The sequence below is a fragment of the Typopeltis vanoorti genome, chromosome 6 (genome assembly GCF_054136105.1).
Source record: "Typopeltis vanoorti isolate ZY-2024b chromosome 6, IOZ_Tvanoo_1.0, whole genome shotgun sequence".
NCBI classification, from domain to species: domain Eukaryota; kingdom Metazoa; phylum Arthropoda; class Arachnida; order Uropygi; family Thelyphonidae; genus Typopeltis; species Typopeltis vanoorti.
Window position 1 is genome coordinate 25,648,888 of NC_143554.1, and position 16,461 is coordinate 25,665,348.

Below are 16,461 nucleotides of genomic sequence, written 5' to 3' on the forward strand. Positions count from 1 at the left end.
TTCAAGAGGAGTGACCAAGCTTGTGACAGATTTGTGGAATGTAACCTATGAGGACAGATTGAAGGTGTGTGAGTTGCAGAGTTTAGCTGACATACAGAGGAGAGGTGTGATAGAAATTTTTTTAATACAATGGGAGTATTGGGAAAACAAGGAGGGGTCACATTTTGAAGTTGTCTAAGAGTGTGTTTAATAAGGGTGTGCAGAGTAGGCTCTTTACTTGAAGAGTGGTGAATGAATGGAATGGATTGCCAGAAGTGGTTGTGAGCACCCCAACAGTGAATAAGTTTAAGGAAATGTATGATGGGTATTGTGTTAATGGGTAGTGTGGATCTCACTCAATGAGTCTTTTGACTTTATGAAGTTCTTGTATAAATAATAATAAATATTTAGAGAATGAAAAGGATCTTTGTTAATGTATTGAGAATAGTTTATTAATTGAAAGCATGTTTGTGAAAAATTAAGAGAAATACTTACCAGTATTTTTAATCTCAATATTGTTCTATCACTATTGAACAATATTGAGATTAATATTGTTCTATCACTTATTATTTTATATATCAAATGTAGCATAAAAAATTTTGCCTGATTTTTGTTTGTTTTTTGCAAAACAGATTACTGAATTCTTTTTTAATGTGATTACCTCTTTAAAATAAAAAAAAGAAATTAAAATGAAGCAAATGTAAATCAAATATTCTATCAAAGACTTCTTTTTTTATTGTAGGTTGTTCAAAGAACTAAAACACCCCAAGAAATTAGGGAAGAATATGAAAGGCTCTCAAGGGAAAGGGAAGAGCGAAGGCTTCAACAGAGGACTAATCCAAAGGTTAACAATTGGCATTTTCTTGTGTGATATCATTATTTAACAAAGACCGAAATACAGACTATTGTTGCATATCTATTTAGTGAGTTTAATCATTTTTAAATTATTTCACTAATAAAATTCACTAATACATTGTATTAGTGAATTTTAATAAATTTATTCATCATCATCATCATATTCCTGCCATGTACCCTCAAGGGGTGTACAGGATATGATAGTACTACAAAAAAAAATTACATCATTACTAACTTCCTATCTATAATTTTCCTCCAAATCAGTCTGTTACTTGTCAAGACTCCAACATTATCAGATCTTATATTTCTATCGTCTAAGGCACTTTGTACCGTATCAATCCACCTATATCTTGGTGTTCCTCTGGGTCGTTTTCCTGCCAACCTGGCAGAGAACACTTGTTTTGCTAATCTTTCCTCACCCATTCTATTTAAGTGACCATACCACCTGAGATTAGCTCTGCTAATGCATTCCTGGATGCTGACAATGTCAAGTTCTTTCCTAATATCCTCAATTTTAATATGATATTGCCATCGATGCCATCTGTTCACACCTCTAATCTTTCTCAGGACTCTCATATCTGTGGTCTCTAGTCTTTGGTCAAGTGTTTTACTTCTGACTCAGCTCTCAAATCCATAAGTTAAAACTGGTTTGAACACTGTCTTGTATTCTCGTAGATAGGCTTATACGTTGGTTAAGCATTTCTAAATAACTTAGGGAATTGAAACAACATAGATCCGAATATAAATTAAATAATACTTTAATAGATATCTCCGATATTTCGGCAATTTATATTTGCTCCGGTGTATTATTTTTGCTTTCTTCCACCGTATTCTGTGGCGAGTATCCAGAGCATGGTCTGCAAGACCAGAATGGCTATATTTGTAAAACCGGATGTAGTCCTTGTGTTCAGAAATTCTGATATTCGCTGTCCTGCCTGTTTGGCCAAAGTACGACAGTTTACAACTGCAAGGGACCTGGTACACACCAGGTAGGTCTAGGGGAAGTGGTTGGTCTTTGGTAGAGCGGATAAGGGATGCCAATTTTCTTTAAGGCCTGTAACAGGAGGTGACACCTCCTGTTACAGGCCTTAAAGAAAATTGGCATCCCTTATCCGCTCTACCAAAGACCAACCACTTCCCCTAGACCTACCTGGTGTGTACCAGGTCCCTTGCAGTTGTAAACTGTCGTACTTTGGCCAAACAGGCAGGACAGCGAATATCAGAATTTCTGAACACAAGGACTACATCCGGTTTTACAAATATAGCCATTCTGGTCTTGCAGACCATGCTCTGGATACTCGCCACAGAATACGGTGGAAGAAAGCAAAAATAATACACCGGAGCAAATATAAATTCGAAAGATTATTTGTGGAATCAGCCTCTGCCCTAAGAAACTCTCCAAACCTCAACAAATTTGGTTGTATGCGACTGCCCCAGATTTGGGAGGCATACATCAGCAGATCTTCAGCCCAACGGCCAAGAATGCCTACTTAGCCCACCAGAGGGCACCATCAGGACTTCTAGGAGAAAGATAGCTTCATATCTTCATTTTCAGTTACTATATTGTTAGAGCTTGTTGTGCTCCTGCCTTTTGTAAGTTCCTATAGAAAATGGCAATGAGACATTGCCGAAATATCGGAGATATCTATTAAAGTATTATTTAATTTATATTCGGATCTACGTTGTTTCAATTCCCTAAGTTATTTAGAAAAACTGTCTTGTATATAGCAAATTTAGTGTTCCGACTAATTTCTCTTATTCCACATGAATTTATTCAGTTGACTTCCTACCATATCAGCTTTGTTGATTCTGTTGTCTATTTCTATATTTAATTTACCATCTTCAGTAAAAATCGTGCCTAAGTAGCTGAAATGTTTTACTTGTTCCACAGGTTCTCCATTCACAACACAGTGTTCAAACCAGTTTTAACTTTTGTAATTTTACTTTTTTGGATAAAAAAGTAAAATTACATAATCACTGAAAATGTCAGTGATTATAGGCAGAATCGCTGACATTTTCAATGATTCTGCCTATTTTCATTGTCTTTGTCTTTTTATTGCTGACCTTCGTACCATATCTATTACAACAGTTATTCAATTTAGTCAGTGAATCTTGCAGACTTGTAGCGGATTTATTTAGAAGTATAACATCATCCGCATAAAGCAAAGAGCTGACATTAACATCTCCAATTTTGGTATCATGTTTATTACCACTTTCCTTCATAATGTGACCCATATAGATAATGAATAACAGAGGGGATAATGTACATCCTTGTCTCACACCAGATTTAACATTAAACCATCTTCCTGTACTTCCTTTAATTCTAAATGCTGACTTACAACTCAAATAAAGACTAAGTATTGCTTGATATAATGACCCATTGACACCATATAACTGTAGCGTATTGAATATCTTCTCTCTTATTATTATTTATTAATTTTATTAATAAATTTATTAAATACACTAAATAAATTTGGTGTATTTAATAAATTTGATCTCAGAAATATTCAGATAGTATGAGTACTTTTTAACAGAACATCTATTTATTCAGAAAATTAATAACATTCATCCTTTGCTGTAACGATAGTAATCCTTATGAGGAGTTTGCAGCCACATTTACTATAATCAACAATTTTAATCATTGGTCAACTCCACAAAGGAAGGTAATCATATTAACTGCCCTAGTATTATGGGGCAGTTAATATGATTGCCTAGGGAATTGTTTAGAATCTTATTGTAGGGGATTTTCAGGCACCATGTTAAAGTGAGACAGATGTTTTCTGAACACAAACTTAGGTAGTAGATGAAATACTACTGCTTTTTGGAGATATAAACTGACATTTGCAATGTTTTGTCTCTAGAGTGGTTTCTGGTTTTCCGCCCTCTCAATTTTTTCTTCCTTCATGCATTGTGGGTGAAGACCCCCCCCCACTCTTGCTCCCTTGATTCAAATCATTTTCATCAGGTAACCAGTATTCTTCCTCCATTTGAGGTTACAGCTGTGAAACTACTTCTACAGTCTGACTGTCAGGTAGTACTTTGAACTGGAGCATTTTAAGAGCAATACTGTTTGATGCCAGGCATGGATTCAGGTCTGATCACCCCCTATGAGGGAGTGATTACCCCTGAATGCATCACTCCTCCTCCATGTTCCCTACTCTTTTAAAAAAAAAAATTCTATGAAAAAATCTCAAAAAAAACATCAAAATCATTTTAAAATAATTGCATAAAAACAAAAAGACCCCAATAAAACTTCAATTCCCCACAAAAAATCTTTCATATTGATTTCACTAACATCAGGGGTCTTAATTCCAGTATAGGGATGTTCACCATCACCTACAGTCATCAAAACCCGTTATGCTATTTATCACTAAACCAGACTGGCAGCTTCTACAACAACGGCTCACCTCAGCTTCCTTCATTACATCTTCTATGATGTCTTTTTCAAGAATGGTGGAACCTATATTTTTGTCTGGTTGGATATCTGATTTCAAAGGTTATCAGACCTGGAATCCTCTTTATATGGTCTGCTCTGGTTAAATTCTCCCTGTTCACTTTATAGCTTTCATTTAGTACCTCAACTGTTCTCCAAACTCAGATGATTTCACTGACCCCTTTGACTACCTGTCTGTAAAAGTTGATCACACACAATCTAATACCTCAACAATGAGATAATCTTCCTCAGAGATTTCAACATCTACAATTCCAACTGACTTTTCAACTTCACAGACCAAGCTGGTAAAACCAAACTGTTTGATATCAGCAGCTGATCTAATCCAAATTCTCCACAAACCCACCAGAATTCCAGACCGTCTTCTTCATTCTCCCAACACCTTTGACATTTTCTAGCTCCCCTCCAAATAGACCGTCGATGTTAAATCTCTTGGCAAGTCTGGCCATAACTTTGACCATATTTCCTTTGCTAGAGATCAGCTTTTCCCTAGTCATTCACAGCCTTGTATCCTGACAACAGCATCAATGTCACAGGGATGACCTTAGGGACTTCTACTAATTTCATGGGCTGATTATTGTTTCTGATCCTAGCATCTGCTCTGATCTAATAGGTTTATAGGTTGATCAACCAACCTCTCGTGTATGGGGTCAACATAAAAAAAAACATAATAATAATAACAAAAATTATTCTTACTATGATAAGTGCTTTTATGTCCCATTCTACACAAAATCTTCAACCCTTATCCAAACCGTTGTTCTCCAACATCTGTGCCAAATCTGTCCAAACAAAAAATTCCCAACAATGCCCAATGGCTCTAGTCAAAAGCTCCAACCTCTCACTCAGCCTACATAACAGCTCATAATAACTGCAAAAAAATCAACCAAACCAAAGCAGACTTTGTAAAGGTGAAGTGCACTAATTTTGTCTCCTGTCCTAATCGCAGTCGATCCATTTGCAATTACATTAGCAGTTGATCCTGTGAGTGGCTTTCATCTTTATGAGAGCAGATTAAGAGAGATTAGTTTGAAAATTTGGTTTGCAATAAGAATTTAAGTATTTACTATTATTTTTATATTTTATTTTTTTTATTCTACTTTCATGACAATGATTTCCATGTTCTTCCTTAAATTAAACAGAGCACTTTTTTTGAGTTAGTAATACTGCTTTTTGGAGGGCGATATGAAGACAGAAGAACTGTAATTATCAGTCTTTGTTAGCAACAGATTGTCATAAAGGGCCTTTTCTACATTGCAGATGAAATGGGCCTTAAGAATATATTTAAGTGTGACTGCAGAATTGAAGCTTTTTTTTTTAATTTACTAGTTTCAGTTTTTGTTAAGCTGTACTTGGAAATATTGACTAAAAAAATTTTACCCATCAGATAAGGAGACTGTTGAAGCAAGCTTATTATCAAACTTGTTTATTTATCTGTTTTTGTAGGATAAAGTTCTGTTCTAAGAAGATTTGATTGTATTGTTTAAAAAAAGTCCATATGTTGGCATGTATGGAGTTTTCTAAAACATAATGTAATAGAATCTATTCAAGATATAAATAATCAACTTGATTGATTGTGAACCTTGTGGACTCTATTCAATTAAGCGAGAGCAAAAGTTGTCTTCCAGGTATATATGTTTGGCTCTTCTAGAGTGGAAATGTTTAAGGTTTAGAAACTTAGGGATGATGTCATTGTCCCTACACTGCTTTTAAAATATAAGTTGGTTTAATAATTTTACCTTTTTATGTTTTAATTTTTCTGGATAATGTACTTTTTTTACTTCTCATCGAGATTATTCATATTTGACATAAGACTTTCGACCAGTGAGTATAACTAAAAAAAACTGGGTATTTTAAAATTGTTTAGCAATTTTATAAACTTGGTTTTAATCCTTTTTCCCAAATAAGCAAACAGACTAGTAAGTCAGGTTTGCACCTTAATATAGTTCAGGTGTGAGGCAATTCATGGTAAAGGTGGAGTAAGCTCTGATCACTTTCCTTAGTATTTCCACTAATGCAAAGCACATCTCCTTGTGGAGATGCATGATGCTATGCATTAAAGGCAAGGGCCACTACCAAGACTGATTCAACCTTTATTGAGGTCTCATCAGTGGGAGCCAGACCCAGAAATGTCAAGGTTGAAGTAATGCAGAGCTTATAAATTTTACCTAAACAAGTTGCCAAAAGGTGCTTTGACCTTATCAAATAAAAATCTCAGGATGAGAGAAAGATGTAGAAATTTTTTACTTTGGGTATACTGTATATTAAAGATACCAAGCAATTTTATAAACTTGGTTTTAATCCTTTTTCCTAAGTAAGCAAACAGACTAGTAAGTCAAGTTTGCAACTGAACATAGTTCAGGTCTGAGGCAACTTATGGTAAAGGTGGAGTAAGCTCTGATCACTTTCCTTAGTATTTCCCCTAATGCAAAGCACATCACCTTGCGGAGATGTATGATGCTATGCATTAAAGGCTAGGGCCACTACCCAGACTGGTTTCCCTTTTTAAGTGCGCAGTAAACTCTCCAAAAACTCATGAGAAACCCCGGATCACCCAATAATGAGTGACCCACAGGATCAAAAATTCAGAAACTCAGCATTGTTCCCCTCAATAACAGGCTCCCCCACCACCGAGCAGAGCAGCTCATTTGCTCATCTGAGATGTAACAGCAACAGCCATGCCTCAGTTCACTTCACAGGCTACAGCATCGCAATTCATTATCCCCCCCACACACTCGTGCCCTGGATGACAGCAACAGCCGAGCCTCAGTTAAAACTTCGACCTTTATTGAGGTCTCATCAGTGGGAGCCAGACCCAAAAATGCCAAGGTTCAAGTAATGCAGAGCTTATAAATTTTACCTAAAGAAGTTTGCCACAAGGTGCTTTGACCTTATCAAATAAAAATCTCAGGATGAGAGAAAGATGTAGAAAGTTTTTTACCTTGGGTATACTATATGTTAAAGATACCAAGCAATTTTATAAACTTAGTTTTAATCCTTTTTCCAAAAAGTAAGCAAACAGACTAGTAAGTCACGTTTGCACCTGAACATAGTTTGTAGTCTGAGGCAACTCGTAAAGGTGGAGTAAGATCTGATCACTTTCCTTAGTATTTCCCCTAATGCAAAGCACTTCCCCTTGCAGAGAGGTATGATGCTATGCATTAAAGGCAAGAGCCACTACCCAGACTGATTTCGACCTTTATTGAGGTTTCGTCAGTGGGAGCCAGAGAAATTTTAAATATCTTTTTAAATATGATAAAGCTTATAAATTTTACCTAAACAAGTTGCCACAAGGTGCTTTGACCTTATCAAATAAAAATCTCAGTATGAGAGAAAGATGTAGAAAGTCTTTTGTCTAATTTATAAGCTCTGCATTACTTCAACCTTGGCATTTTTGTGTCTGGCTCCCACTGACGAGACCTCAATAAAGGTCGAAACCGGTCTGGTTAGTGACCCTTGCCTTTAATGCATAGCACCATACATCTCCATAAGGAGATGTGTTTTGCATTAGGGGAAATACTAAGGAAAGTGATCAGAGCTTATTCCACCTTTACCATGAATTGCCTCAGACCTGAACTATGTTAAGGTGCAAACTTGACTTACTAGTCTGTTTGCTTATTTGGGAAAAAGGATTAAAACCAAGTTTATAAAATTGCTTGGTATCTTTAACAGACAGTAACTAATGAATCTACTAGTTTCACAACTAAACGTTGTGGCTTCTTCTGGGTAAATATATAAATGTAAAGCCAGCAAATATAAATGAAATAAGACAGAAAGAATGCAATGGAGACATTAGTGACAACTTGGGCTTGGCTTATCATTCTCTCCCCCCCCCACACACACACACCACAAAACATTCAGTTGAACAAGTGCTCTATGTGGTATAGAAAACGACTTCATTGCTTGTAACATAAAATAATCTACTATGGTCATTTTTTTCACTTAATAGGAACAAAGGAATGATCCTGTGTGATATTTGGAATGGAAATTGCTCATCAGATCTTTCTGTACATCGGACAAATTTTTCAGCCAACCATCTGCAAACATTGCTGATCAAGAGCTAACTCATGCCATCTCCCACATTCTGCATGTTTCTATGATTTATGTTGTAATGGTTCCTAAATAGTTGTATTTAGTAATATGTTAGTTTGATTGCTGACTTTTCATTTATTTTTGTATATTTACTCAGAGGAAACCACAAGAGTTAGTGGGAAAATAGGTTTGTTAGTTACTATAGTTATTTATGATCATTAAAAAATACCCAGTTTTTTCTAGTTATACTCATTGGTCAAAAGTCTCCTGTCAGGTAAGATATTTAAGTAACTAGTATTTTTCTGGATTCCAAACCAGCATCTTCAGAGCAGAAGTAATCTGCCATGGTAGACAATCAGTATCTATATACAGATATGTTCACTTGGATTCCAAGAGGATGATCACTGGGTGATGTGGAAGCTGAATGACAAGGGTATAGGTCTAGGTTCTCTTTATGGCATGTGGTGAGTGGTGGAATGAGTCACCATTAAAAGTTGTAAGTGTGCATCTTTAGTGAATGTGTTCAAAAGAGAGAGATAAGATAGGTATTCAGATGTGAGTGACTAAAAGTGGCCTTCCCTCAATGTCCCCTTGTATGAGCCTCCACATTATTATTATTACATAAGTACTCCTTCATGGAGTCTGAAGACTCATTATGAGGGATCCAGACTATCCTCACAATATCAATCATACCTATCCTTGAACTCACTGACACACAAAATACTGATAACTTACTTTGGTTACAACCCATTCATCCCCAAAGAGCAGTTCACAGACTATTATCAAAAGTCTCTAGAGATGGCAGATGCATTTAAAGAAACAGATAATTATACTGTCATGTAAAATTAGCATGTGAGATGTAGTTGTGGATAAGTTTTTAAACCAGACTGTCCATTGTTTTCTGATTACCCTTCATATATAGTATTAATAGGATCATGTTATATTTGCTTTGTGTATAACATTACTCACTTTTGTTATAAGGCTGATTACTCATGAGGTTTCACTATGCAGTTGACTCTCACTATCGAAAACATCATTAAACAGACTTGCTTGTTCATTAACTTATTCACTACATCAAGTCTTTGAAAAATTTAACCTTTTTTAAAGTTTTTTATTCATGATAGTAGACCATCCACTATAACAAACCATTCTTGTAATTTCCCATGGTGTGCTGAAATGAATGAATGGAGAAAGCATAATTAAGGATAATTCTAAGATCACCTTTAGGCCATAAGCCATCTGTATCCAGCTCTAGAAGGTAACCCTAGGCCTGTTGTTTTCTGGTACAATGTAAATTGTTTCCACAAGATGACTTGATTCTAGTGTGCTTATACTTTTAAATCCAGCATCTTCAGAGCAAAATCCTATGAAACATCAGCAGATTAATATATTTACATAATTTATTGTGTTATTGTATTTTGGGTTATTACAGTTGAATTCTCACTAATAGCAATTCCCAGAAACCAAAGGAATAGTTAGTTTTATGAAGTATGCAATAGGATATTTCTTTTAGCATAGCATTGATGGTACAGGACTAACTATGACTCTTTTTGTAGTCTTATAATGAGTGAATTCTCTGTAATGGTATTTGCTCTAGTGAGGGTTATGCCTATAATGAACCTCTATAGTAAGGTTGGGTTATGTTGTATACATGCCAGAATTACATGTATATAAGGTAATTGTTCTTGTTTATAGATGCAACATGTTAATTGCTTTCTTTTCATATTTAGGGAACCATTAATGTTGGTATAGATGCAACAAACATCTTTGAAACTTATGATTTTGACTTGAGGTAAGTTTGCTTATTTTACTGATTTCCTTGGAACTTTTTATAACATTTAAACATGTTAATAAAAACATTGTAATTCTACATCTGGAAATTAATGCATAGTTTTAGTTATTTTTAAATAATAAACGTTGTTTCATAACAGCCTGCCAAGCCATATTTCCTAACTGGTAAACTGCTTGCAGTCTATACAGAGTTTGGAAGTAGTCTGCAATGCACATGTTTCCACCTCCTCCAGACTTAATAATAATTTAAATGTGACTAAAAATGTTCATAAAACTTTTCTCAAAAAATAAAGAAGCCTGAAATTATATTTCTATGAACTATATGCTTTTCCATCGTGAATGAATTCCTGTATATTTTCTGTGAGAATCTCTTCACCTACTTTTCATACTTTAAAATATCTTTGGCCACTGTATACAAACTACTCAAAATCTTGCTGATGCATAGGTTTGGCTCTCTTCCGATAACTCCTGTTGCACTTGTAATGTGGCACTGACTACATTAGAATAATCCTGTTTCCAAATTATGACTCATTTGCATAGCTAATCCTCATGTGTGATAGTATTATTTAACAGTATTTTTAAATACTAAGTTCAGCTGTTACAGAATTAATGGAATTTACCAATCCCATTATAAATGTTATGTGAATGTTATGTGTTAGGATTATTATTTTTTTTTTATCTTCACTCAAAATTGCCATGTGCTTAATAAACATGTACAACAATGCAAAGGTGCTATTTATTTCATGTACTTTATTCTTCATTTATAAGCATGTCATTTATCTTATTTCATGTTAACAGACATACCTCTTTTAGATTCAAGTTTTATTAAAAGAAAATCATCATCATTTGCTCATGTACGAATAAGGAAATATATACTGAAATATTCATATAACAAAAACTCATGTTCGGCACAAACTTGTTTGCTTACACTTGGATAAAAGGTTAAATCAAGTATATAATTTATTGGTATTTTATTTGTGGTATAACCAAGTGGAAAACTTCCAACAACTTACTTTAATACAGAGTAATTTAATAATAAGGTGCGACACCTTTTGGCAACTCGTATATGAAAATATGACTTCTGCATTACTTCAATCTTGGTATCACACACATTCAGATGAAGAAAAAGTTGAAGCCCTAATTTACAACCTGGAAAATCAATGCAGCCCATCTTACGAAAACTTAAATATTAATCTCATTTATAAAGTTCATCGTCAGGGCAGAAAAGCCTTAAGACAGCCTAAGAATAATTCATATCTCATCACCCTCACCACTCCAATAGAAAAATCAACATTATATCCCAATTGAAGAATAAAAAGGCTCCTGTTCCCTATGTCATCATCAATAGAATAATAAAATTACTCCCAAGGAAGGCCAGGATTCATCTAGTTAATATAACCAATTCCATATTAAAACTCAAGTACTTTCCCACAGCTTGGAAAACTATTGACATCATCCCTCTGAAAAAGCCTGGTAATAACCTACAACTCCCCCAAAGCTACAGGCCCATCAGTCTTCTTTCCCGCCTCGGTAAAAGAACAGAAAAAAGTCATCCTAACAAGGCTACAACTAGCAGGGGACAAACATAAAATAGTCCCAAATGAGCAATTTGGTTTTTGCAGAGCTCACAGCACATTGCAACAAATTCACTGATTAACGGAACACATCACCCATGGTTTCAGCTGGCACCTCCACACTGCTGCTGTGTTCTTGAACATTGCCAAGGCCTTTGATAAGGTTTGACATCAAGGCCTTATCTTCAAACTTATTGAAAACAACATCCCAATTAAGCTAGTAAAACTTATTAAATGATACCTTAGCGAAAGATACATGCAAGTAAAGCTTAACGGAATTGTTTCATCAAGGCGCAAAATTCTAGATGGTGTACCTCAAGGCCAGTTCCCTTCTGGCCTCACTACTGTTCACAATTTATGTACCAGACATCTCTCTAAATTCAACTATTACGACCTTTTATGCCGACGACACCACTATTCTAGCAAGGTCTCTCAGCCCTCAGCTGGCAATCAGTAGACTCCAAGGAAGTATCAATGCACTGGAAAAATGGTTCACCAGGAGGATTCAAGTAAACCCCCTCAAAAGCTCAGCCATGTTCTCTAGAAAAAAGGTCTGCATTAAAGAAGACATCTTACTCTCTGATTCTCTGGTCAAAAGATCCCATGGCAATCAGAGACCAAATATCTGGGATACTACTGGATAAGAAACTCCTTTTTAACAAACACATCAATCTCATTGGCTCCAAGAAAAAGCTATTACTTTTCCAAAGTAATGGCTCAACTCTACCCAATGGTCAACTGCAAGAGTAAACTGAACTTACAAAATAAATTACTACTTTACCGATGGTTATACATCCAGTTATTACCTACGCCTCACCAGCATGGAGTCACACTTCACTATCAAACATTTCAAAACTACAAAGAATCCAAAATAAGTGTCTAAGGATGACTTTAGATGCCCCTTGGTTTATCAGAAATTCACAGATTCATCGAGAAACTGGCATTCCATGCATCTCCTCCCTTCTTCGTTATCTCACAGAAAAATTCTTCGTCGAGTCAAGTTCTCATTCAAACCAGCTGATCGTACAAGCTGTCAATTACAACAAAACAGAATACTAAATATACAAAAGACCAAAGGCTATTCTACTCCTGGCTGATCATAACTAATACAACTGCCCCCAGAGGGCAAGCTTAAAGCTCACAAAACTCTCTTTCCCAAATAACTTCCTTTACAGACAAAGGGGAATACGAAAAGCAAAAATGCTTTTCATATTCCCCATCATGACAGTAGCGGTATACCTTATACCTTGGTATCACATCTGGGTTTGGCTTCCACTAGAGACTAAATTCGAAACTGGTCTGGGTAGTGACCCTTCCCACAGTGTATGGCATTATACAAGGGCTGTTCAATAAGTAATAAGACTAATTTTACTGTTGCGAAACCACTCATCACAATATTAAATTCTGTGGAATAAAGAAACGTTGCTGTCTGTATTAACAAAAGAGATTGATAGATGGCATATACGGGCTGATGTGCCAGAGTGTCACGTCACTAAACGCAAGCTTATTTCGGCGCGCCTACGGGTTGCGACCAGTCATCGAAATGGAAGCGTCCTTGGAACAGCGTTATGCGATTAGATTTTGTGTGCATTTGCAAAAATTGGCATCGGACACTTTTAACTGATATGCGAAGCTTTCCATGATGAAGCAATGTCAAGGGCAAGTGTTTTTCGTTGGCATAAAACTTTTAAGGAAGGAAGGCAAAATGTGGAAGATCTTGAACGTGAAGGAAGACCTTCAACGTCCATCACAGAGACAATGATCAACACAGCAGCGATTATCATCAAGGAGGATCGCAGAATTACAGTACGCCAGCTGCATGTTGTCCTGAATATTTCTGTGGGAAGTGTTCACTCAATCATGGCTGAACATTTGGGACTGAAACGTGTTTGCGCCCAATGGATTCCCAAACTCTTGACACCGGAGCAAATGCAGCATTTAGTGGATGTGTGCACAGAATGGAAAGAAAGACTGGAACAAGAAGGTGACAACTTCTTAAAACACATCATTACAGCAGATGAAGCTTGGTTGTATCACTATGACCCTACAATGAAACAACAAAACAGTGAATGGAAGCATCTTTCTTCGCCTACCCCCAAGAAAGCAAAAACTGTAAAATTGACTGGTAAAGTTATGACCATAATGTTTTTTGACTATGAAGGCATTGTTTACCAACACGCTGTAGAACCCGGGAATACTGTAAACGGTTCATACTATGCGGATGTTTTACGGACAGTGGTACAGCACGTCAAAAGGAAGCATCCATTGCTGAAGAATGGCTTCTTATTGCACCACGATAATGCAAGGCCACATATTGCTGGTGGTGTAGTGGACGTTTTGCAGAAGAACAACATAGATCCTACCACACCCTCCATACAGTCCCGATCTCGCACTGTGTGATTTCTGGGTGTTTCCTCAGTTCAAGAAACCACTTAGAGGCCGTCATTTTGAAAGCAATAAAGCATGTGTAAAAGCTGCGGAGGCAGTTTTGAAAGAACTCTCAAAAAATGGACTTTCACATGTGTTTAAGAAGTGGACGCAACGTTGGGACAAACGCATCGCGTCTCACGGTAGTTACTTCGAAAAAGACCATGTAAATGATGATGATTAAAGGTAATCTGTTTTCTGTATAAATATAGTCTTATAACTTATTGAAAAGCCTACATACATACCCATAAGGATATGTGCTTTGCATTATGGGATACCGAGTCAAGTGATGTGAAGTCTTAACTTCTTTATACGAGTTGCCCCGGTCCTGAAAATAGTTCAGGCGCAAACTTGTTTGCTTACACTTGGATAAAGGATTAAACCAAGTATATAGTTTCTTGGTATCTTTAATTTGTAGTTATAACCAAGTGGAAAAACTTCCAACACAAACTCATATGAATAAAGCCTGTTAAATGAAAGTGAGTTAAGTTGCTTTGTTTAGTTTATGAACCTCATATTCAAAAAGAAGTTTACTTATGTTTTCCCCAAGCTGTTTTCTTGGTCTTTCTCTCTGTCCACGTTGGCCTATAGAGAGCAAGAACACTGAATGTAGATGAAAGTGGATGTCTAAGTGGTGTCCTAACCACCTCAGCTGATTTCTTATGAATTATTTTTGTTAGAGGTATCTGCTGGCTTTCTTCAAGAATGAACATATTAGGAATGTGATCTTTTCATGTGTGTGTCCTAGTATTGTTCAAAGGCATGCTGTCCCAAAGCTATACATGATATTAATAGCTTTGAGACAACACACCTTATTGAGTAGTGATTTTCCATATCTGGACACCACTTGTAAATATGTCTTGACTGGTGGCTTTGTACAGGCAAATTTTGGTATTTTGTGGTAATGAGATTGGATTTCCATATATTAGTCTTTTATGGAATTGAATAGCTTTGTGCTATGTCAGAAGAATGTAGAATTGAAGGTACTGAAAATCATTTACTTCAAGACTGCAGTCATTTAGCCTGATATTGCTTTTTTTTTTTTTTTCTTTTTTTTTTCTGTTCTTTAAGACTTCAGTTTTGCTGCTTTTGACTGCCAAACCAAACTGAATATGGTTTCTCTTGTCATATTTGAAAGGTCATGTATGCACCTGATTATTTAGTTCTTTTAGCAATGTGTGCAGATTGTGTGTCCTCTGGTTCTTGTATCTCTGCTTAATGTCTTTATGTTCATCAATTCTTTAGTGGTTTGTGTTCCCATTTCCCACAAGAAGATGAAGTCTTGGTGATCATAGTTTTTGTTGCTACATCATGGATGAATTGTGCAGTGTGAGTGAAGCTCTGGAATGGTTCTTCAGGCATTAGACCTTCTGTTAATTTGTTGTGTGATGCTTCTTTATACTGAGTTTGTATGGTAGGAAGAGTTAAGTCATTCCAGTGATATTTATTTGCTATTCTTCTTTTAGGTTTAACATACTTCCAATAGGCTAATGTGGCTGATGAAGCACATGTTAGGCTCAATCACCTGATATGTGGATTTTTTGCCGATTATGGAAAGAATAAAAGATAGAGAAAAATCTCATGGTGCAACCTCCATTCCTTTTTTTCCCAAAGAGATGTTATGAAGCCTGTCTGTGAAAACCTTCAAGGAAGTCCATAAGCTAAAGCAGGAAGAGATAGGCACTCAAACATCAACTCTGGAGAAACTCACTCATTATATCCACTTAGAAAGTGCATACCCTCTTGAAATGTGCAAAATTTCACAAACTTTACAGCGGAGCATAGCCAACAAACCTTGATGCAGTCTGCATTCAAGAACACAGATAGAGTCTAACAGATAAGCTTAGGTGTTGATGGTTATTCATGACTTATTTTTCACGGTATTAACAACACCACAAACACTTTTATCAACAAAGATGTTTTATTAACGCTTATATTTCGCTGATTTTCAACTCAGCATCATCAGAGCATAACACACTTGTAAATACGATAGTGAGTGAGTGAAACAATATAATTGCAAAAGACAAAAGATCTAAAGTCCTATTTTTTTTTTTTTTTGGTGCCCTCGAATGAAAGTTTTTTATTTTTTATTTTTTTCGTTAGAGGGCGCCAAAAATAGGACTTTAGATCTTTTGTCTTTTGCAATTATATTGTTTCACTCACTCACTGTCGCATTTACAAGTGTGTCATGCTCTGATTATGCTGAGTTAAAAATCAGCGAAATATAAGTGTTAATAAAACATCTTTGTTGATAAAAGTGTTTGTGGTGTTGTTAATACCGTGAAAAATAAGTCATGAACACAGATAGAGAACAAACTTTGAATGGAATGAAGTTGCATCAAATTGTAAAAAATG

The 16,461-nt window shown here is 35.9% G+C and overlaps 1 protein-coding gene across 1 annotated transcript in view; it reads left to right on the plus strand.

Moving 5' to 3' along the window:
• LOC150105345 (dnaJ homolog subfamily C member 11) overlaps positions 1–16,461 on the plus strand; it is a 245,794-nt gene that overhangs the window by 59,121 nt on the left and 170,212 nt on the right. The window contains exons 4-5 of the mRNA XM_090393933.1: positions 722–823; positions 10,045–10,106. Coding sequence (XP_090250059.1) covers positions 722–823; positions 10,045–10,106 — 164 coding nt within the window. The remainder of the gene's footprint in view (positions 1–721; positions 824–10,044; positions 10,107–16,461) is intronic.